We start from the raw sequence: 25,717 nt of genomic DNA, 5'->3' as shown, positions 1-25,717 counted from the left end.
GCGTCCTTCTCCGAGTATTTTTTGGCTTTATCCGCTTATATCGTACAACGCAAATCGTGTATCTATGCTCCTCGTGATTTTGGACTCCCTGTAGCAAAACTTCGATACATAATTTGTCCAACTAATGGACTTCGACTTTTTGATATTTTTAATTGCTTTTCTTTCGCGATGGTGCAGAGATAATTTAGATCTAACATAATATGACATTTTTTGGTTATGTTCCTTTCCATCACTTCTGAAAAACCGAATGGAGCTTCTCTATCTATCCGTGGTCCTTTTTGAGAACGCCGACAATATATTCCGCAGGCCCTAAAAAGGACGAGTAACAGTAATCAAATCAGAAACTGATATTTTCGTTTGGTTTAAATTGGCATTTACTTCGTTGACTTCCATGTATGCTTAAAAAATGCTGTATGGAGAAATAAACACATGCTGAAAGATAGTAAAGTGTGGATTTATATGACCTGCATAAGACAGATCATGACATAGAAACAAGAGCTGACACCACGAGAACGAAAAGCCTTCACAAAACCATCGAAATGAAGACTATGACCCATTGCAGGCCTAACACTTCGCGACAAGGTAAGAAACTCTGAAATAAGAAAAATCTGCGATGTTGTGCGATGAAGAAGAGTAAGAAGACGTTTCTGGAGAAATCATGTGGGAAGAGCAAGTTCGGATCGAGTGGTGAGGATAGCAGCAGACAGCGATATAAAAGGTAACAGGCCCCCACGAAGACCACCTAAACGATGGAGAGACAGCTGGTCTTCCACCTCCCAGGAGTGGACCAGAGAATAACAGGACACAGTCATAACTAAACAAGAAGAAGACTTCCATCTGTTAATATAGATGTTGTACAGTGTACAAAGTACCAGCCAATCACAGCCCTGTAAATGCCCAGACACCCATATTCTCATCCCAATACATTTCCTTATATAATCGATCTAATGTTGACTAACGCAGAGCACAGAGACCCTATATGGCCGCCCGTTCTAGCTCCTAAAATTTTTGTCCGCATTTTTGCACGAATGGCAGCAGCGGCCCGCATATTCGGTATCAACTTACATACCAACTTGACAACCGTTGCGTAGTTGCATTCCTTATCAGCTAAACTAAGCCGACATACGAGTACTTATATGTACAATACACAAACCAGATAATCGCCGAGATTTTAAACATTTTATTCTTTCGAATCCTGAAATCAAAACAATTTTACTTCATATAATTTATATTTGAAGCACTTACTTTGTGATTTTCCATTTTATAATTAAAGTGTAACTTTGTTTTAAAATCATTAAAGTGATTTTAAAACAAAGTTACATTTTAATTTTAACTTTACTTCAATTTTCGCATTTTTTAGCATGGGTATCACGTGTATTTGGGATTTTCAGTAAGCAAAACCGTACATTTTCATACAGATTTTTATTGATATCTCAACATAGATGAAGAATAATATGTAGGTTCAACGACATACAGGGCTTACGAACTGTCATAGGCTGGTTATATGACAAATCATACGTGTAACATTCGCCATAATATCCATGATTGACAACCATACGTATGCTGGTCAAGTTTCGAAAGTAATATTTATACTTCAATTGAACTTCAATTCTATCATACATGGTTTTGCCGCACTGAAAGATCGCATTCTGACTGCATCCTTCATCCAGTCTACCTTCATCCATCTTTTGCCAACTACTTGCTTCACTACCAAACATTCAAATACCGACCTGATTTCTAGATGCGGGGGTTTTGCCGCACTGAGAGATCGCATATTCGACTACATCCGATCTACTTGTATCCTTCTTTTGCCAAATCTACGCTTCACCATTATACAAATACAAACTTGATTTCTAAATACGCGTGTTTTGCCGCGCTGAGAGATGGCAATGGGCAGGACAGATTACAAGACAGGACCCCATAAGATGAATCCCAAAATGCTTACGATGGAGACCTTGGGAGAACAAAAGAGATGTCGGAAGACCCCAAAGAGATGGTACGACGACATAGTCGCTATGGGGGGTAGAAACTGGCTGCAAGCAGCAACCGACCGGAGGAAATGGAAAGAAGGGGAAGAGGCCTATAACCAGCAGTGGAGGACAGAGGGCTCATGAAGAAGAAGAAGAGAGATAGCATATTCGACTACATCCAATCTACTTTTATCCTTCTTTTGCCAACCCCATGCTTCACCACCACACATTCAAATATCAACGTGATTTCTGAATACGGTGTACATATCGCTCACTCCTTTCAACAACGTCATACATCAAAAAACTAGATTTTTCAGGAGATCGTTTTTAAAGTTCAGAATATAATGAAATGTATCAAAAATAAATATCAAGCCACTTATTGAACTTTTTTACTGTGCTACAGATATTTTTAGGTAAAACATAAAGGTTTTTTCTCCATTTAAAAAATATTTAAAAAAAATCATTTAACAATACATTTTCTTCAAAATGCAGAAACAACACTTTCTGCCCTGTAGCGGGTAAATATTAAGTTAAAATATGCCGCTTTTGCTGGGATATAGTACATTTTCTGGACATTCCGAAAACATGTACAGCTGAAAATTGACGATTTTTGATATGACGTTGTTGAAAGGAGTGAACGATATATAACGTCGCAATCATTCGTCATTTCTGCATCGCCGACGGCTGTTGCACCGAAGGTGGCCGCTCATTGCGATTGCGTCACCTAGTAAGCTGTAATCCGTGTAGGATGCGTGCTATTCGTAATTGACAAGGCGTTTGGGATCCGAGGGCCGCGATCTGCACTGCCGGGAGCCAAACCCGACACGGTATAATTGTTAATCACTAACAGTGTGAAGTTTCGCCAGGGATCAATATGAATGTGGGTAGTGGGTCGTAATAAGTGTAAATAAATACTTCACAAATTTCTCAACAGGTGGCGCCACAATCAGACATACTTCAAGATCTATCAAAATTACTACCCGCATGCGGAAGGCAGCCGAGACCATTGCATATATGCGAGTACCTACTTCTTCTACCTATCACTATTCGTTACTGAGGGTCGTGACCCTTGTGGAAGCAATGGCTCTTCTCCAGTTATCCCTTGACTGCACGCACGTAGCGCTCCAATCACCGTTTCATCCATGCATATATACAGGTTTCAAAAACTAATGCAATATGGATGATAATGGGCAGAATGGTGAACGTTACACAAGCGTATAAACTGATCGATTAAGTCAGCCAAATGGCGGGTCGTAAGCCCTGAGATTCTCAGACTTCCATCTTTTTTCATATAAAAAGACGAAAGATGTTTCATATCAAGTTGACTCACCTATAATAATTTTATATTATAATGTTTTGTAATGGCACTTTATTGTACCGAATGTAATTATCAAAAATTTAAAAGAACTATCCAGCCAACCATGCCGCTGCTTCCCCGCAGGGGTAGGCAGAAAGAAGAGAATGCTACACCACTGTCTTTGCAAACATTCTCCGCCTCTTCACATTCATGCATCTCCTCATACATACCCGCCGATTATTCTGACTCCTGACCTGTCCACACTCAAGTATTCGAAGTACTTGATCATGGAAAGTTTTTCTTGGTCTCTTCCGCTGTTAAAAATTAAAAATTACCGTTCTTTCCTCACTTATTTGATCCGCATGTCCAAACCATCTCAACGCACCTTCCTTAATTTTATCGAACATGCTTATCACAGATTTGCGATTCTTTCCTTTATTCACCATTTGAACATCTATCATACATCCTTTTGCCGTACATTAGTCTGAGAGATCCCATTAAGACTGCATTCAGTCTACTTCCATGCTTCTTTTGCCAACTCCATACTTCACTTCCATACATTGGTTAGGTTAGGTCTCGAACCGAAAGACTAAAATTTCAGTGAGTGGTTATATATAATACTAACACTACTGATATTTAAAAAAAACAGTAAAAATGACTAAAAACAAAATAAATGTTATAAATATTAAATATATTAATAAAATTATTTCCATTTATTTTATTTTACTGAATTTTATAAAAACTAACTAACTAACTAACCATCACGCCGCTTCCCCGCAGGGGTAGGCAGAGAGAATAGAGCGCCACACCACTCTGTCCTTGCAAACATTCTTCGCCTCTTCCACGTTCATGCATCTCCTCATACATACCCGCCGATTGTTACGACTCCTAACCCTTCAAGTATTTGGCATACCTGATCGAGCCATGATTTTCTCGGTCTTCCTCTGCTTCTTTTCCCACTAACATTCGCCTCATAAATTTGTTTTACCGTTCTTTCCTCACTCATTCGTTCTACATGTCCAAACCATCTCAACACACCTTTCTTAATTTTATCGATAATGCTTATCTGAGCTTTGCATTCCTTCCTTATTTCACTATTCACACATCTATCATACATCGTTTTGTCGCACATTCTTCTGAGAGATCGCATTTCGACTGCATTCAGTCTGAATTTTATATGAACATTAAATGCCATTTGAATTATGATCTTGATTTTTTCAAATATCGTTCTGTCACAGTTCACGTTTAATGCGGCTAACAATCTTGATAGAGTTTTACAGTAAATCCATAAAAGATCCACTAAAAAACCGTTTAAATTTTTTAGAAAAATCTGTTTTACTGCTTTTTCAACCGCTCTCAAATTTCTTGGAAATAATCTATAAAGGCAGTGTATTATGCGGATGTAACAATAAAACCACTAGATTAATTAAGGATGTACTCTCAAATGTGCGAATTCAGTACGCGACCGGCTGCACGGGAAGCCACACACGTTGTCCACGATCTTTTTAGAATATATATATTGGAATTTGTTTTGTTTTAAAGAATTAATATTGAAATATATATTTTTTATTATTCTGCAAGTCCTTAGCTTTCATAACTCTTTTTTTTAACCCATATATTTATTTCGAAAAAATACTATTTTCAATACAAAAAAGTGTTTTAAGCAACAATTATGTCAATATGTTACCTGGGTTTAAATTCAAGGAAAATTAGTTGCGATTTATCGTATCATATCGGGCCTTAATAGGATAAAATAAATAAATATTGAGTGTAAGTCCCTCTCCAAGCACAAGAGCTTAGTCAACTTTTTGGATAGGTATATCGTTACTAGAATATGGTATTTTTTTTAAGTAAGTAAAAAAGTCTAGGTAATAAATTAAACCGTAAAAATGTATGTAACAATAAAAAAGTTCGCAGCTTGTTTAATTTCAAACTTTAAAGATAATTTATTTAAATGGTTGTTAGCAAATCCAAAATTATGGTTTTTGAAGGTCTGAATGTGAAATATTGGTAAACGGAGAGATTTTGGAACAGGTAGAGGATTTCGTGTATTTGGGTAGTATGTTTTCTAGGGATGGAAAGATTGATAAAGACATAGAAAGGAGAGTGAATGCTGGGAACAAAGTTAATGGTGCACTGAAATCAGTTATAGCAAATAAAAACCTATCACCGGAAGCTAAACTAACAGTGCACAACGGAGTCCTGGTTCCAACTCGTATGGGCTAACAATGTATGGAAGTGAAACATGGAATTGGCAAAAGAAGGATGAAAGTAGACTGAATGCAGTCGAAATGCTATCTTTCAGAAGAATGTGCGGCAAAACGATGTATGATAGATGTGCGAATAGTGAAATAAGGAAGGAATGCAAATCTGAGATAAGCACTATCGATAAAACTAAGAAAGGTGTGTTGAGATGGTTTGGACATGTAGAACGAATGAGTGAGGAAAGAACGGTAAAACAAATTTATGAGGCGAATGTTAGCGGGAAAAGAAGCAGAGGAAGACCGATAAAAACATGGCACGATCAGGTATGCCAAATACTTGAAAGTGGTCAGGTTAGGAGTCGTAACAATCGGCGGGTGTGTATGAGGAGATGCATGAACGTGGAAGAGGCGAAGAATGTTTGCAAGGACAGAGTGGTGTGGCGCTCTATTCTCTATGCCTACCCCTGCGGGGAAGCGGCTTGATGGTTAGTTAGTTAGTTAAAACGTCTGCCATATTTACAATATATCTAAATTTGATTTTTTTATTGAACTAAGAAATGATACTACACAAAATTCAGAGTCGATTTAAAAATTGATTTGAAATTCCCAGATAAGGATTTATCTCGTAAGTGCGTCAGCAAACAAATTATGTTGATTAGTTCGACATCAGCAGTGCGCTTTATGCTGGGCCCATCACGTCTCGCGGACATAAAAATATCATATCAATATTTTTTTAATGGATTCATTATTTTTATTACGAATAATTTTCCGACATTTACTGCAGAAAACTGGATTCTTTAAATAATCGTACATATATGGACGCAAAGTTTACATATGTATGCAGGATCTCATATTTTTATAACCGTCGAATGGACAAGGTCGAGAAAGGTTCAGGAATGGATCAGAAATAGTGGTATTTACTAAGTAAAAAAAAAACAATTAAAAAAGGATAGATTTTACCACAAAGTGACTGCCGAATCAATTAATGAAAAAATCGATCATTCTAATGATGTGTTATTATTGGCTACTAAATAAATATAAAAAAATTAAAAGACTATCGGTAGCATTCTTATTGAAATCTGTAGTGAAGTAAGGGAGATATGAAGGTTTAAACTTTAGATATTTTAATAAAACAAAAAACGGACACCGCTATACGTCATCAAATTTTACGTCATCGGGAGTGTTATGGGACGTATCCCTTTATGTATCTGGTTTATAGAGCTATAATATTAGTGGTGTGGATTCGTTTCTGTGACGTCATTCGTTACCAACTTACGAAAACAACGTTTTTACGAAGGCGAATTTTGCAAAAGAAAATGATGAACGAAAATATTGATTATATCGGCTGTTATAAACACAAAACGAGTCTTACACGATCCTTCAGTATGTTAAATTATATATTCCTCCCGAGTGATAATACTCTATTGTCAAAAAAATTGTGTATTTATTGGAAGAAAACCTATTGTGCAAATGAGTGGAAAATTGGTTCGTTTTCGTGACATCTTTAGTACGTATAAATCACATATTGTCGCAAAGTGAAAGCTAGATTCATATGGGTGGAGTAACATCAACATTTCCCAATCACTTACGAGTATGTGAACTAAGGCAGAATCAATGCCTGATACCATTAACTTCAATTATTTACAATATTTTGAGTATGTCCAGTACTTTTACAAAATTAAAAACATAAATAATACCACTTAATGAGTTTTATTTCATCACACACGACTGGTTTCGAAAACTACAGATGTTGTCATCTACAGGTGAAAAGTAAAACATTATTTTTATTTTTACTTTTATTTGAACACTTTACTGACTCAAATAGCAGCGGGCAGGACATATTGCAAGACAGAACCCCATAAGATGGACCCCAAAATCTTAAGATTGAGACCTTGGGAGAAAAAAGAAAAATGTATGGTCCGACGACATAGTCGCTGTGGGGGGTAGAAACTGGCTGCAAGCAGCAACCGACCGGAGGAAATATACGGAAGAGGCCTATATCCAGCAGTGGAGGACAGAGGGCTCATGATGACGAAGAAGAAGGAGATGAATATTTGTCTTTTTACTAACAGGCCCAGGAAATATGGAATCCCGGCGCTGGTATGTTAAAGAAATAAAAGATGGATACATAACAAAGATACCGGTTGTAACGCGTGCAGAGAATGTCACTTGGAGTATTTAAACGGACTTATGGTAATGAAGGAGCGAGATGGAGAACGGTATCAGATCGCGACAATGTAAATCCGACAGGTGAATTACCATGACAATAGCGCAAACTTGTCTCTTAAGCGCTTTTCACATTGGTACGTCTTTCGCATTCACAATGTTCGAACCTTCGAAAAAAAAATGTAAAAAACACAAAAGTAGAATCAGCTCCTAAAAGACTCCTGTCACACGGGATGAATTTATCATATCCCCTATATACCATAATGTTATGTAGTAAAGTGGTGAAAGATGGTCAGTAATAACTCGATAGTACTTTGACATTTGTTTTTACAAATAAGAATAACTAGGTAGCTCTAAGTGAGTGGTCACCAATGTGCCATCAACACAACAACATTCCTTTCACATTTAAATTCCATTCATCAAATACAGTATCATCTAACGATTAACGATTAACGATTACAGCAAGACAAATTTATGTGGCGAATGTAGTTGGACCTATAAGCAGAGGAAGACTGAGGAAAAATTGGTATGATCAAGTATTTCAAATACTTCAAAAGTGGTCAGGTCAGGAGTCGGAATAATCGGCGGGTATGTATGAGGAGACGCATGAACGAGGAGGGTATGACGTTCTATCCTCTCTGCCTACCCCTGTGGGAAAGCGGCATAGTCGTTAGTTAATTAGTTTAGATTACAGAAGAATAAATGTTTTATTTAATTAATTCGATTTCAAATATATAGCGACTAGCGTAACAGGGTACTTTTCAATATTTCAAAACGTTATTTCTACTTGGTAATAATTACGAGTAAAATATATTGTGGCACGTGTTTCGATGCACTCAACGAGATTATGAAACGGTGATTAAAAATGATGTTGGGTGCATCGGAACACGTGTCTTAATAGATTTCAATATGTAGTGGTAGTAACCAAGGAATGTCATCAATTGATGACATTCCAATATTTTCACACATTTATGCATATTTTGCTATCAAAGTGTTGACATAAAAAAAATCAACAAAAATGAAACTGGCTAATAGCAAAAACGTTTAATTTCATTTGTATTCAGATAGAAAAAAAATATCTGTGATACCTAGCCTTGCGTAATTTTTCTGTGCACACAATTTGCGAGTATATAAGACTAGTATCAATTTCTCAAGTCTGTCGACGTGTCGCGTTCGTGTCGCCACTTCAGAACCAGTGCGTCCGGTGGCTTCTCCGACACTGGTGGTCACAAAGTGCGAAGAATTGTCATTCTCGGGGCGTAGTCGACAGCGGATTACATCCCATACGGGGACTACACGTTGCGATCCTTTTAATTTATTCAACTGGTCTCTTAACAGGTAAGCACAATGCTGTTCAAGCCGTTCGGAGGCGAGTCAACAATGCCTTAATCGGAATAGGTTAACCCATCCACATATCATTTAAAAAAAATATATGTATACAAATAATAATAATAAATAATAAAACCCTTATCCGCACCCCAATGGTGCATAGGGCACTGCGTCATATAAACGCAGTGTTATCTTGATCGTTTACGCATGAAGGAAAGGTGATCAGCCCTCCGCTTCAGGTACCAGTCCAGGGTAATATTGAATAAATATAACAGTGAAAAAATCACTTATATTTATTTTACCTCCCTTGGGAATCGAACCCGGGACCTACAGAACGGTAGCAGAGCGGAGTAGGCGGACAATAATGTATACAAATACACTAATTTAATGTATCCCCGAAAGTAAAAATTTGCCTCGCCCGGAGGGGAGGTGTCGGGAAATTATTTACACACGTGTTTACATTGTTTTTGTAGGGTGTAGTCGTTTACACAAATTCGCATTTTAATGACGGATAAGAAAATTTTCATACTATTTATATTTGAAGCACTAATTTTGTGATTATCCATTGTATAATTAAAATGTAACTTTGTTTTAAAATCACTTTAAATATTTTATTATAACGTAATTATGTCTACCGGTTAGCTTCGAACCGGTAGACATTATAATTAAGTTGTAATAAAATATTTATAGTGATTTTAAAACAAGGTTACATTTTAATTATGAAAAGAAAATTTTCATTTGCAATTCATGAAAATCTTGATTTAAGTGAAATTTTGATAGAATATATGACATGAAAAATCTTGCAAACGCGGAAAATATGTTTACTCTCAAACTCATTAATGGTTTTGGCTACAAGTAAGTGTTTATTATCAACCAAACCACTAATGAGATTCAGATTTTGAGTTTTAGTTTCCGGTTCCAAATGTTTAGTTTAGTTTCCAAATGATCGCGTTTATTTATGAAATTCATCGTTTACCAAAAGTTTTCATTACCGATTTGTAGAGATCTTATAATATTATGCTTATAATATGAACTACAAATATTCTTAGCCACCAAAATATGGCGGCTGGTATGCCAATGAATTCATATTGAAATCAAGTGAAAAATTAAGGATGGCGTACCTCTCCCAAGCAGGATTCGTAGGAAGATCGTCTTTCCAAAAGGACGCTCTCTGCAGAAGAGCAAGGACTCAATGCTTCACCATAACCATACGACGACACTGTCACACCCATTTCAGGACAAATACAAAATTTTCATAAAAACCACATTTAAAATTCAACCCGAAATAGCGAGTAACAAAAAGTAAATTGTGACTTGTGAAATTTTCCTGCTAACAACTGACAGTTTTATTTGTATCAAAACGTCAGACTTTCGCATTCTTTTCACTGTTTTAGAAGCAGCACTCGATGTCTATTCCAAAAATAATAAATATTTGAATTAGTGGGACCTGCGCTGAAATAAAACAAAATTATCTTGTCAAAACTTAGCGACGCTGAATATAGCTGAATATCGTGGACCTGACTTGAGATGATGCAAGGGAGCTGGCAGCCGACAGAAAATCCTGCAGACGGTTTTGACTTCTCATGCTCCACATATGGAGCAGATATGGTTTAATAATATAATAATTATGAGTGATTGTCATCGGCAGAGTGACATCACATCGGTTGACGCCTCGGTCAGGTGGGTTAGCACGTTTCCCGGAAGGTGGCCGAAAGCAGGATACTGAAACGGCCGCCGCGGTAGCGCGGGGCGCGTGGCGTGAATAGCAATACGGAATCGAGGAAGAGAAATGGCCATCCAATGCACAGTGCATATTTATAAATAGTCGAGGTTTTTGCCCTCAGCTTTTTATCGTCGGAAACATTTCTGCTTAGTATTTTTATTCTCTATCGCGCGGATTCTCTGAACTAGAGTTATGACTAATGGATAACTGTTAGTTTTTCGGCCACATGATTCATATGGTATCAGTTACATTTTTTATGAATGAGTGGAGAAAGGATAGTTAAACAAATTTATGAGGCGAACGTGGTTGGTAATGGAAGCAGAGGAAGACCGAGGAAATGTTGGAATGACCTTATGAATGTATTTAAAATACTTGATGTGACATCTAGCAGTCCATATAAGAGACGGATAACGGAAGAGACAGATCCGAGGATCTATAAGGAGGAAGAAATAGAAATTTAAATTTAAATGGATAGATATGACTACAAAGTGACTGCCCAATCAATTAATGGAATCAACAACATATCCTTTATTTTTCAAATGATTTCAAAATATCAAAGTGTAACGCCAAGCAATTCCAAACAAATTTTAATTATTTGGATATTTATTTTAAAATTACTGAAAATGGCAAGAAATATCGCGCACTCTTTTCAAGAACGTCATAAATCAAAAAACTTGATTTTTCAGGAGAACGTTTTTAAAGTTTAAAAAGAAATCACAATGGATTAAAAATAAATATCAAGCCACTTATTGAACTTTTTACTGTGGAACAGATCTTTTTAGGTAAAACCTGAAGGTTTTTTCTCCATTTGAAAAATATTTAGTTTTAAAAAAAAATAATTAAACAATACCTTTTCATCAAAATGTAAAAACAATATTTTCTGCCCTGTAGCGGATAAATATTAAGTTAAAAATATGCCGCTTTTGTTGGTATATAGTACATTTTCTGGGCATTCCGAAAACATGCACAACTCAAAATTCACGATTTTTGATTTATGACGTTCTTGAAGGAGTGAGCGACATATAAAACGTATTACATTCTGAGCCGCATTGTCCGCCTACATAGTGTAGTGCTACCATGCTGGAGGTCCTGGGTTCGATTCCCAAGAGGGTCAAAATAAATATTAGTGATTTTTCAGTCTAATATTTATTAAATATGACCCTGGACTGGTGAAGCGGAAGGCTGATCACCTTTCCTTCGTGTATATAACGATCAAGATAACACTGCTTCTATACAATGTAGTGCCCTATGCACCATTGGGTGCGGATAAGGGTTAGAAGAAGAGGTCTGTATTTGAAAAAAAATGTATTTAAATTTACTGAAATGAGTTTTTTTTAAATAATGACCTCTTGGAATTTTCGTACGTAGATCACATGTGTAAGGAAATCTACCTGCAGTCTACCTGATGTCGAGATGGCGACGGTGTTACGTGATTAGAACGCGAATGTGGGGAGCAGAGAGAGGCGGAGGAAAGAGAGGTCAGGAAATGGTTGAGATTCAGAAGAAGAGGTGTGCAAAGGCAGTTGTGAAGATGGCTTTAAGGCCACCACTCATGTACAGTTTTACGTATTTCATACATGGTAGAAAAATGCCTTAGAACCATAATACGTCTCGTATTTATGGGAAGAAAATATGGAACTTTTTAGTTATTTATAGAGCGCTTTTTAGTTATTTTTGTCCGCCTCCGTAGTGTAATGGTCAGCACGCTCGGCTACCGTTCTGGAGGTCCCGGGTTCGATTCCCAAGGGGGGTAAAATAAATATTAGTGATTTTTTCACTGTCATATTTATTCAATATTACCCTGGACTGGTACATGAAGCGGAGGGCTGATCACCTTTCCTTCGTGTGTAAACGATCAAGATAACACTGCGTTTATATGACGCAGTGCCCTATGCACCATTGGGGTGCGGATAAGGGTTTTATTTTATATATTATATAGAGCGCTTACGATCTGTTATCTCGGTAGTGTAATGGCAAAGGGGTATATCTGTCAAATTTTTCATTTCCTAAGTTTGTTCCACAAAATGTCTAAAATAGTGTATTCCATAATCTGGCAAAAGAATATAGCTGTAGTTGCAATACTTATTTAGTTTAATTGAGATATGTACATATAAAAATACATAAAACCAATGAGTTATTTAATTTCACAAGTTTATTTTTGGTCTCCTGTAAAGTTTGGTTTGAGACAGATATACCCCTTTGCCTTCACACTACCGATCTTAAGGCTTAAGTGATTGCGTTATGCACATGCGTAACATTCACACACATATATATATATATATATATATATATATATATATATATATATATATATATATATATATATATATATATATATATATATATATATATATATATATATATATATATATATATATATATATATATATATATATATATATATATATATATATATATATATATATATATATATATATATATATATATATATATATATATTTATATATACATATATATATATATATATATATATATATATATATATATATATATATATATATATATATATATATATATATATATTTATATATACATATACATATATATATATATATATATATATATATATATATATATATATATATATATATATATATATATATATATATATATATATATATATATATATATATATATATATATATATATATATATATATATATATATATATATATATATATATATATATATATATATATATATATATATATATAAACATATATATATATATACATACGAGTATATAAACATTTTTTGTTTTGAATGGCGCGGAAGTTCCAGCCCTAAGTAAATGTCGTAAAAAAGGGACTTGCCATTTCTCTGTTACTCGTTATTCGAAATGTCGCTCGTTAAGGGAGTAACTTTTTCATTTTTTGCTCGTTATGCGAATTATTCATTATGAGAAGAGCTCGTAATGAGAGGATCCACTGTATTTTTTATATATGTATATATTTTCCTTATTTCAAACCTTGAAGTAAAGAGTGTAAGCCCTTTAGTTTCATATGATATAAACATGATTTAAATTACAATAAAACAGATTACACAAAAAAGAGGAAGAATATATCGTAGTCATACAGGAGAATGTGACCAAGTGCATTGTTTTGCAAAAACGTGATCATTGACTATTTTATATGTTAATAGCTTAATATTGCCCTGAAAAAATCCCAAAGGATTTTAAACTTGGAAGTATAACATATTGACTTGGTAAAAATGACTAACTGCATTGATGTTTATTTTCTTGCCAAGCAAAAGTGACTTAAATGGCCCTCCTGAACATTTTAGGTTTTGGTAGTTGGTCACTTTCTCCTGTACGACTACGATATGGCTGTTGGTAGAGCGTGTCGTCATTTTTTTTAATAGCCAGTTCGTGTATTGCATTTCAAGTCGTACGGAGCGAAAAAAACGACATTTTTACATCTCGAAAGACGTCTCGTGAGTGAACGCTTTAAGCGATGAATATCAATTAATACGGACGCTGGTAATACCTATATACGACCACTATATGTACAGGTATATCTAGGTATATAATGTATGGTTTTGTTATGTACACATAATCAAAAGGCTGAGTCCCAAGGACGCGAGGAGGCCGCAAGTCGTGTGTGTGGGCGAGAATAGCTAAAACCGTGCCATTCAACTCTTCGTTTTGCTATGTGTACATACATACCTCACATCCACATACAGGATGCTACAACCAAGCAAGAACAGCCCATATCTCTCTCTTCCAATTCTTGGTCCAGCAAAACTGTTCATCACGCCGCTTCTACTCAAGGCTACTTACTTACTCACTACTTGATAGAAAATAATAAATAAATTATAAGCTTAAATAATAAAAATGAAAATGGTATTTTCTGGCTTTTCTCATGTGTGTGATTATAATCCAGGATTTGGACCTCACATACTAATATAAGAGTTTCTGCTTACTAAAAAGCTTCTTTACATCTCACCAATAGATGTCTCTAGTGGAGTTCTAGTGATTCAAGAACAAGGTTTCTAAATTGGTTCATATATATATATATAGAACTTCCAAGAATTGGAGTAGTGTGGTTGTCAATAATGGGTAGAAGTGGTGAATGTTACAAGTGTGTAAAGTGATCACTTAAACCAGCCTATGACGGTCATCATCCCCGTAAGTGCCCAAATGACTTCCATATTCTTCTTCATCTTTGATGAGATGTCAAAAAATAATAAGAAAATAATCACTCATTTGATAAAAATAAAGGTCTAAATATATTACACACATGAAAAAGAGGACTTAAATTAGATTACATAGAAATATTAGAAATTAAAAATGCAATTAATAATAATTTACAACTAATAAATACACAAGTAAATGATTTTGCTAAAAGTCCGTTATTAAATATGTTTCCCATCACTCATCATCCCTGATCCCTTTTGACTGTGACTGCCAATCAACACGAAAAAATAAAGCCACTTGAGATCTACCCAAGCTTCTTTCCCTAACCGTCAAAATATTTTGAATATTGTTGAGTAGATAGTGTTTTAGTATTAATCAGTCTTGATAAAGAAGCGGTTAGCTTCGAAACCGGTAGACATTATAATTAAGTTATAATAAAATATTTATAGTGATTTTGAAACAAAGTTACATTTTAATTATGAAATGGAAAATCACAAAGTTAGTGCTTCAAATATAAATACTCCGTCTTGGACTTCCACAGTTCTCTGTTGGACGCGACTCTCTTCCAGTGCAGGTCCGCCACTTTTTTTAATCACACTTCTGCGCCCTGTTCTAGGCCTTCAGTCAAGCACCTCCACAAAAGTAGGCAGTAAGAACAGAACGCCATGCCACTCTGTCTTTGTAAAAGATCTTCGCCACTTCCACATTCGTAGTACTAATTTTGTAATACATTGTTATGATTGTCCCGCCAAACCGACGGAAGGCGTGTTTAAAAGCTAACTAACTAACTAGCCATCACGCCGCTTCTCCGCAGGGGTAGGCAGAGAGAACAGAAATCGAAATATAAACAGAGGAAGAATGAGAAAAACTTGACACGATCGAATATTTCAAATACTTGAAAGTTGTCAGGTCAGGAGTCGGCATAATAACCGTGTATGTATAACAAAATGTATGAATGTGGAAGAGGCGAAAATTGTGTGCCAAGACAGATTGGAGTGGCGTTCTATTCTCTCTGCTTACCCCTGCGGGAAGCGGCGTGATGGTTAGTTAGGTAGTCGTATTTTCACCATTCGATGAGAACATATGTGGTTTACAAAACAAGTCGTGTTTACATTAATATACTTAAAAAAGTGGTCGTATACAAGTGTTTCATTTTTATATGTCATGTTATTTATCTCGGTTTTCGATTCGAATATAAAACGAGAAAGGTTACCTAAGGAACTTTTGGAATATATAATATTTTACCAAAAATTAAAAACAAAAATCTTAAGTACAGAAATTTTCGGACAATACTGTATTTGACACACCCTGTATTTGTAGAGCTTGACAGTTGAGAAATGGTTGGAAGCGATAAAACAAATAACGTACACAATAATACCCAACATTACGTCTTGCTACAGCCCAACATCAATGTGGGTATGTCATTACAAATACCTACATGTCCGAGCGCTAAAATTCTCCAATATGTTTTTAGTAAAAAGATATAATTAATCATAATGAATTTGCAAACATACTCAATTAGTATGCATATATGCAAACTAGATTATTAATGTAGCGTACTAAAATAACATACAGGAAATCAGAACGATAGACAGAAATATAGAATATTATACATGGATTCAAAGACTAGGAGAAGAGTGTGGTGATAGAAGCAATAAAATATCTAGTAAAAGTAGAGGAATTTTAAAAGTAGGGGGTATGTTTTCAACAGATAGAAATGTAAGTTAAGACACTGAATGAAGGGAGGATGAAAAAATTAAAATTAAAGGATTATTTAACAGAGTTATTGCTTATATGTAGAAGTATGCCCATGGAAGCGAAACTGGGAGTATATGTAGAACAGAGTCTAGTGGTAGTCTCAACAAGTAGTATGTATTATGAAATTGAGAGAAAAGGTGAGGTGACATATTTAATATTGGTGAAATGACATTTGATTGACAAATGTATGCAAAAAATATGTATGACAGTAGTAAAAATGGAGGAATAAGAAGTGATTGTGCAGCTTTTCGCAGATAGGTATAGTTGAAAAACTACACCTATTCATCGAACCCTTATCCGCACCCCAATGGTGCATTGGGCACTGCATGATATAAACGAAGTGTTATCTTGATCGTCAACAGACGAAGGAAAGGTGATCAGCCCTCCAATGAATGAAATGAATGAAAAACGAAGGAATATAACATACAAAGGTAGGATACGGTAAGCAAATGTGAATAAAAAGCAAGGCTAAATAAAATCAATCAACAACCGCCATGTCAAGAATCCATATATGTAAGAGGAGATTTCGCATAACCAGATCTAAAACAGAAGCTATGACTGTACGAACAGACGCGTGTGACGTTTTATCCCCTTCGTTTACTACAGCGAGGAAATAACCTAATGTTTAATAGCAGCAGGAAAGGATACAGAAAAGCCTAACCTAACATTGCCAAATTATAATTGTCAGTTATTAGATGATTCTGCTTGACACTGGCTTATCCCAGTCGGGGTGTCTGAAGGTGTCTGGGTCGGCGCGATGGGTCCTCCGCCTTCCCGGTATAAAACGAAGAGGTGTGAAAGAAATCGTATCATTAACTGCAGCCCGCCCACGCAGGTAACACGTTCACGAAAGTCATACGGAGAGAATTTGTAGGTGGGCAAGAGTAAATATTTAAACGGCCTTTTTTATTATTCGGCATTGATTTCAAAGATGCGGAAGCGCAGTAAAGTTAATATATTTCGGACAAAATTAAAAGCGGCCATTAAAAATTAGACGAGAATGAATTATCGCATTGCTAAGTCAACAGGGTATGAATAAATACCATACAGGTGGATTCGATTTCCTCGTGTCATAATGTATAAACTGTGCGGGAATTTATTGAATAATTACTATCGATTCGAGATTCCATTTCACAAGGTGAGATTTGCAATTATGATTACTAGCGTCCAAACATCGTAAGATAATTTTTAATAACCGTATTTTCGATATGAGACTTGTTCAGGAAATGCATTTGAGTCTTGCATTTCTTCATAAGCCGGGAAATGTTCAACTTTAAAGGTCAACACTTCGTAAATAGTGCGGTTATAATAATTGGACAATACTGTTATGTACATATTTTAGATAACTAGAAACTGCTAAAATGCGAATGCCTACATGGTCAGCTGGTCAGCCCTTTGAGACAAAATAAAGAGTTCACATATTCGTGGAAGCCTGGCTGTAACAGGCATCAATAGTAAGGTAGAGGAAAGGCAATTGAGATGGTATGGGCACATAGGACACAGAGAACCTGATCATATTGTGAATCGAGCAATTGCCATGGATATTCCTCGTAAGACATCTAGAGAGAGACAAAAAAATTCATGGATGCTAAAAAAGATAACATGATTCAATGGCATGGCCTAGGTTACGGTGTCCATGATAGAAGGACCTACAACCTGGGGATGAGGAGAGCTGACCACGACAGACTACAAATATGATATTCAAATTGATTTTTGGGCAACAATAATTCTTACCAACATTTTGAGTGTGTTTAAATACTTCACAAATCTGGATTATCTCCAATTATAGGAGTTATTTATCATATTATTTTTTGTCAACTCAACATAGATGAAGAAGAATATGGGCACTGTGAAAATTCTAGTGATTATTGTACAAAGTTTAAAAAATTGGATCATATATACTTATACAGAACTTCCAAGAATTTGAGTAGTGTGGTTGTCAATCATGGAATTGGTGAATGTTACATGTGTGTAAAGTGATCATTTTGACTAGCCTTTGACGGTCGTAAGCCCCGTAAATGCCCAGACTTCCATATTCTTCTTCATCTTTGATGAGATGTTAAAAAATAATATGAAAATAACTCCTGTAATTGGAGATAATCCAGATTTTGTGAACAAGTATTTGGACACACTCAAAATATTGTTAACATTTTTTTTATTTAATTACATTGTCCAATTTTTTCACTTTCATTCATACGAATGATAAATAATAATTCTTCTTGATAAAAATATCGATCATGAAAATAATAACAATCCTTCGCCATAATGGGTTCGGTAATCAGATAATTCATTCAAAATACTAGTACAATCGCCCGAAGCGAGCACTGTTTGTTTTTAAAATTCAGGCCGTAACGAAAGTTAGCGATGAAAGGGAGAGGGGCGTTCTCTCTGGCGAATGGCGAGCCCGAGAGATCATAAGTCCATATCTGGCGACCGATTGGACGTGAGACGTGAACCCTCGTTACGGGCCGTGCGACCATCCACGCGGGCGGCGGAGGTTAAGTGGAGTGATCATGGGAATGGCCACAATGTTGCGCGAATATTAATGAGACCACTCCCTACCCCTTTTAAATCTAAATTCACAGTAAAATCGGGGTACTTTTTTGTTTTGTTTCATATTTTCAATAAATTTCGCAACTTAGTTTTGCCAAATACTTGAAAGTGGTCAGGTTAGGAGTCGTAACAATCGGCGGGTATGTATGAGGAGATGCATGAACGTGGAAGAGGCGAAGAATGTTTGCAAAGACAGAGTGGTGTGGCGTTGTATGCTCTCTGTCTACCCCTGCGGGGAAGCGGCGTGATGGTTAGTTAATTAAAAAGTAGCTTTGCAAGAGAAGGTCTGTCAGGAAGCCTAGATGCTTCTGTATCAGGTCTGGGAATGCGGTGGGACAGTTTTCAATATAGACTACTCCCTACTTTAGAGCGTAGCCAACTAACTATCGACGGTGTAAATGCAAAATTTATTATGTACGATTTGAAAAAAAGGAGAGCATTCAATTTTAGAGCACCGAGATCCGAAGATCATCCACTAACGTGAATAACAGCATCATATACAGGCGCCGTGGCGTAGTCGGGTAGACGCTCGACTGCGAAACAGGCGTCGCGGGTTCGATTCCCGCTAAGCGCAGAATAAATTTAAGAAAGATTTATTTTCAATTGGTCTGGGTGTTTGTTATGTATTTTTCATTTTTTACCTTCCCTGTAAATATGAAAAATATATCACGATGGCAACGACGAAGACAATAGTAAGCGCATGTGAGGAGAATGGAACCATCCAGACTCCCTCACAACGCACTGTACGGCCAACCCCAGGGTAGACGACTTCCGGGCACACCATCAAAAAGATGAATCGACAGCTGGGAATCGACATCGCAGGAGGCTAATCCCTCTTCAAAACAGGCCACAAGTTCAACAAGAAGGAGAAGAAGAAGACCTTCCCAGTCCTTAACTATCCTACCTGCAGACAAGCTTCTAAAACAAGAGGCTTTGTAGGTTATTTAGTTGGCTAGGCACAAAATACAAAAGACCGTCAAACAAAGAAAATCGATAATTAATACAATTAAATTCATGTCTCATCGAAAAATCTTTAAAAAGAAGCTGGATCAAAGAGGACACGCTCATAATAAAACACATCAACTTTATAATAAATAAACAAGGAAATAATCATTAGAATGCCTATATGGAAATGAAACCATCATACTGAACCGGCGACTGGAATGGCTCGTCGTGATAAATCAAATCCTAGTATTGCCGGGACAGTACTCGCCTCGAGCGAGCGGCGAGTGGCTAGTATGGGCATTTCGATCCGTAAATTATCGTAGTTAGCTAACGATCTCTTCTTTTCGGAAGCAGCGCACGATGAAAGATCCTGGGGCTGATTTCTATTTAGGCCTTCTTTGGTGATGGGCACGTTCGATGGACCAGACAAATTGGTCGATGAGGAAACGAACAAGGTTTCAAAATATAAATGATGGCACCTGAACGAGTTATGGGGAATTAACAGCCAAAAAATATGCCTGGTTGTCTTATATTATGGCCCATCCATTTGGCTCGCTGTTGTGTTACTTGTTATTTATTAAGGTGGGGACTGACGGGAGCATTTCGTCGTAACGTAACACGTTACGATGCGAGCATTCGTATAGCCAGTACAGCGAGCCGAGCGCTCCATCCATAGTTTCGGATGCTCGCTGATGCTCGACGCGAGCGATGTTACGACGCTTGATTAAAAGCTAGTTGTTCCCTACATGTTCCGACCAATGAATTCCCAGTTCCGACCAATGAATGCGCCTGTAGCACCTCATAAGCGCGCTTACTTATAACTATGTGTATCTGTACCTTTAGAAATAATATCCGTACAGATATATAATCGGCTGTCCAAACTTAAAACACAGTAAGGGACATTTTTTGTAGTTCGTTTTTTTTTGCATTTTTGGACTAAGTGGATTCTACTTAGTACAAAAATACAAAAAAAACGTACTACAAAAAATGTCCCTCACTGTGTTTTAAGTTTTGGACAGCCGAAATGTGTTAACATAAAAAGGTACAAAAAACTACTTTTAAACATTCTCCATCAAGATCTGTATCCTGAATGTGAAACAGCCGAGGCATTTGAGAAAATAAAAACCAATCAAAATCACATCAAAAACCGTGAGAATCTATTGCAAACTGTGGCCGATTTCGTTTCCATTCCCCTCAAATGAGAGTGAAACCTGACAACCCAGCCATGCTGGGTGTGCTTTACGCGATGTGCCCTAGGGGGAGATCACGGACCGTCGGCTCGCGGAGGTCCGCGGCCGGACGGAGTCGTGATTCTTCAACTCTGCGGAGTGGCAGTATTACGGGCCCCCAAAGACGTCCATGAATATCAGAACAGTCCATAAAGCGGTGAGAGTCTGAGAGAATGCGTTCGGGAGTTTCCAATGGTCATACGTTTAACATCCCAGCACATCTGATTGCTGGGAGAATGTATTCAGTATCATTTCATTCTGGTACATTCCGGCAAGTTAACAAGGCTGTAGGCATCTCAGGATGTCTGAAAAAATCTAAATGGAAAAACCCTGACATGAAGATGGTGACATTTGGGATCGAATGCAGAGCGGACCCCGCAGTAACAAGAAAACGCGCTAGGAGTGTCAGAAATGAACACTCTAAGGAGCATATCTGGAGAATACGAGATAGAATAAGGAACTCCAGGATACATTTTGAGTGTGTCTAAATAATTGTTCACAAAATCTGGATTATCTCCAATTACAGGAGTTATTTTCATATTATTTTTTGACATATCATCAAAGATGAAGAAGAATATGGAAGTCTGGGCATTTAATATAAGAGCTTCTGCGATTACCAGGCAGACCACCAAAGAGATGGATTGACAGCTGTGGATCGACACAGCTGAGGATCGACATGTGGATCAAATCTCTCTTAAAAACCAGCCACAAAGCCCACACCAAGAAAAGTAAGAAGACACTATAAACATTTTTTTTAGATGGGAGTTGCATTTATTTTGGACAAGATTTATAGATCATTGAAGTGGATTTTTGTTACTTAAAGTTAAAAAAACGTGTTTTAATTTATACCATGTTGGGAACAAAAGGAATAGACAAGTGTGGACCAATCAGGAACTTCTTAGCATTTGATAATTGCTGGGAGGAAACCACGTAAAACTCCTCAGGAGCCGGACTGTGCTTAAAATCTCACTGAAATATATTACATAAAAAATAAATCAAAACGTACTTATATTATACTCGTTATACGTGTTTTACGACTAGCAAATACGTGTTCAATAAAATAAATTAAGAGTCGGTAGAAAATTTGCATCATCTGTAAAAAAACCGGTTCGATTTTGCATGATTAATGTTTCGTGATAAACAGTTTTTGGAAACAGCTTTGTTGTTATTTTTGTGTTATTATGCCGTGGAACTATCGTCCGCCTCCATAGCGTGGTGGTTATTGCGTTCGACTACCGTGCTGGAGGCCCCAGGTTCGATTCACGCCGGCGTCAAAATGAATAAACCAAGTGCAGGACTGGTCATCTTGCCTTCATATAATCAAAACCGAGTAACTGACTGTCCAATCATTACGCCGCTTCCACGCAGGGGTGGGCAGAGAGGATATAACTCCACAGGACTCAGACTTTGCAGACATTTTTCGCATCTTCCACATTCGTGCATCAATCACCTCATACACACAAGCAGATTATTCCGACTTCTTGCCTGTCAACGCCCAATTATTTGAATTACTCATTCACGCCAAGTCAAGTCATGTCGCATAATTGAAGATCAAGGTCTATCCATTATTTTATCTCTGCAAAAATTATTCGCCTCTTTTACAATCATGGATCTCCACATACATTCAAACCCTTATCCGCACCTGATGGTGCATAGAGAACTGCATCATATAAACGCAGTATTATCTTGATCGTCACTTACGTGAAGTCAAGGCGATCACACATGCGCTTCAGGGACCAGTCCAGGGTAATATTAAATGAATATTAGAGATGAAATCAGTAATATTTATATATTGATTTGGCGTTTAATTTGTAGAACTCCATTTTAATTTAAGTATTAATTTTAATCAAACACATTATTTTATTAGCAAAAAACACAAAAAAATAATATTGTGACAATTTTTTCGCCTTGTTAGGACATTATCAAACGAATTCGCATAAACCAGCCTATGACGGTCGTCAACCCCGTTAATGCCCATACTTCTATATTCTTCTTCATCTTTGATGAGATGTCAAAAAATATATATATATTAATTTGAACATGACTTGTGAATGCACCTCCGCGGCAGGATTGTCTCCAAATAGCCATTACTCTCTCGACAGCAAGAATTAGCATGCAAATGGAAGCCAAAAGGCTCTGCGCCGAACACAATAGACAAGAATAAATCATAAATATGTATTGAAATGGTAGTCGTTATTTACATACACGGGTTTTCCGCTGCATATTAATATTATGGTTACAAATATATGCACACACAATGCGATTAGATGACTTTACATTATATGTACATACGTAACATACATTACATAATCGGGAAGTATTTTACCTTGAAGAGTTCCGAATTTTACGATTTGGGTTCAAAAAACCCTCATTTGGGTACGAACACCTCCTTATTTTTACTCCTCGTTCAGGTTTGAAAACGCCTCATTTAGGTGCGAAAATTCGTCATTTTTATCCTTATTTAGATGTAAAAACCCCAATTTGTGTGCGCAAATTCTTTATTTGATTGACACTCTACGTTAGGGTGCAAAAAACCCTTATTTGGGTACGAAAACCTCATTTTTTACTCCCCGTTTAGGTGTGAAAATGCCTCATTTAGGTTTGAAAATTCGTAATTTACGTGTGAAAACCCCAATTTGTGTGCGCAAATTCCTTATTTGATACTCTACGTTAGGGTGTAAAAAACCCCTAATTTGTTATCCCTATGTGGGTACGAAAAATCCCTCTTATGTTATCCTATTTTGGGTGCGAAAAACCCTGTTTTGTTTTCCTTATTTAGGTGCGAAAAAAACCTCTCTCGTTATGCTTATTTGGGTTTGAAAACCACCTTTATGTTATCTTTATTTGGGTGCAAAAAAAACTCGTTTGATACCTCTCAGTTAGGTGCCAAAAATCAAATAGCGTGTAAAAGATATAAACCTATATTAGCGAATCAAAGAAAGACTTTGACAATACGACAAAACTAAACAAACGTGACCCCCAAAAACCGCGTTTACAACACTCATATTTGATTTGATTTGGATGTCGTCTGCTAATCAATCAAGTCCATGATCACACGACTTGTGTGATAAACCAGCCCGAGGACTAACGAAGACAGCCGAAAATCAATTAGTGATTTGAAAAAAAAACAAACAGCAAACGAAGACTGGTCTACATAGGTGTAAACCCAACCTTAGAGTTTTAAACCGATATGCGTATGTGCATAGTTGATCAAACATTGTTCGGCAAATTTAGGATATGGCTCATTCGGGATTTTTATTTGCATAGAATTTTTAGAAGATATCTCGAATGTCGGCCATAAGTACTAAGCGGATGTTTACGGGATTTAAGTGCGCCCATTGCAAAACTACACTCGAAATATTTACCATTTTGCATCAACATTTATCATTGGAAAGGGTGAAGGCTGTGAGCAAATCAATGTCGATCAAAAACAGCAACACATCGACAATTTAGAACGCTTTTGTAGCTATTTCAACGCCATCAAAAGGAATTTTTTATCCGGTATGTGATATTGGATAAAACATGGATACAGAGTCAAAACTGAGTGGACAGCAAGTGGCTAAAGCCTCCCAAAGCGACCAAAAACGCTAATGTCAGCTGGTAAGGCTTTGCTCTTTGTATTTTAAGAGGTGCGCGGTATTTTATTCGTCTATTACCTTGAAAAATTAAGAATAGGGTTATTAGTGTGTTTGAAGGGAGAATTATCGATAGAACTACCCCAAATGAAGAAGTTTCATCAATGATCCTACGCACTAAGTGATGGATTATTTGTGTACTTGACATTTTCAAAGTGAAGAAAAAGCATTCAATTGACTTACCAAAAGATGTGACGAAGTGACATTTTTAGCTGAATTGCCGTGAAAGGTTCTTACCTATAACAAAAAGAAGAAAAAACAGCAATTAGCATACGTTGAAAAATATTTTAACATAAAAAGAAAAAGAATCAAGGGCATACAGAATGTTGGACAGAGGAATTGATGTCATGGAACCAAATATCGATCTAAATAATCTGTGGAAGAATTGTCGACAAGATGGACTGATGTCAAAAGGTCCGTAACAGGATTGAGATGGCGGCAGGAGGCACGGAGCAGGAAGACATAGAAGGTTTTAAGAGAGAACAGATTACAAATAAAAATTAACGACAAATCTTAATTTCTTAAAGAACATAGAAATCCACATTACCCACTGAAATATCCACCAATACATGTACCCCTAAACCTAATAATAGCAATTATTGTTAGTATTAAAGGACATTTTGTAAATATCTTTAGTCAGTGTTTGATAACGTTTTGATAAGACGAAACGCGTCACATATTACATATGTAAATATAGTATAATTCAATCCATTATCCGTGTTCAATTATGGATATATTACCCAACAATTCGA

At 36.5% G+C, this 25,717-nt stretch overlaps 1 protein-coding gene across 4 annotated transcripts in view; it reads right to left on the bottom strand.

Moving 5' to 3' along the window:
- The window catches only part of Mhcl (Myosin heavy chain-like), a 186,636-nt gene that overhangs the window by 102,776 nt on the left and 58,143 nt on the right, over nucleotides 1-25,717 (bottom strand). The window contains exon 1 of one of the 4 annotated variants that reach the window (XM_088256447.1): nucleotides 10,088-10,252. The exons of the other annotated variants lie outside the window; for them this stretch is intronic. Within the exon in view, the coding sequence (XP_088112573.1) occupies nucleotides 10,088-10,198 (111 nt within the window). The 5' untranslated portion in view covers nucleotides 10,199-10,252. Of the gene's footprint in view, nucleotides 1-10,087; nucleotides 10,253-25,717 lie in introns of those variants that run through there. 4 annotated transcript variants of the gene reach the window in all.

The sequence above is a fragment of the Brachycentrus maculatus genome, unplaced genomic scaffold (genome assembly GCF_059751285.1).
Source record: "Brachycentrus maculatus isolate JH-2025_06_01 unplaced genomic scaffold, ASM5975128v1 h1tg000061l, whole genome shotgun sequence".
NCBI classification, from domain to species: Eukaryota; Metazoa; Arthropoda; class Insecta; order Trichoptera; family Brachycentridae; genus Brachycentrus; species Brachycentrus maculatus.
This window is presented reverse-complemented; position numbering and strand designations above follow the sequence as displayed.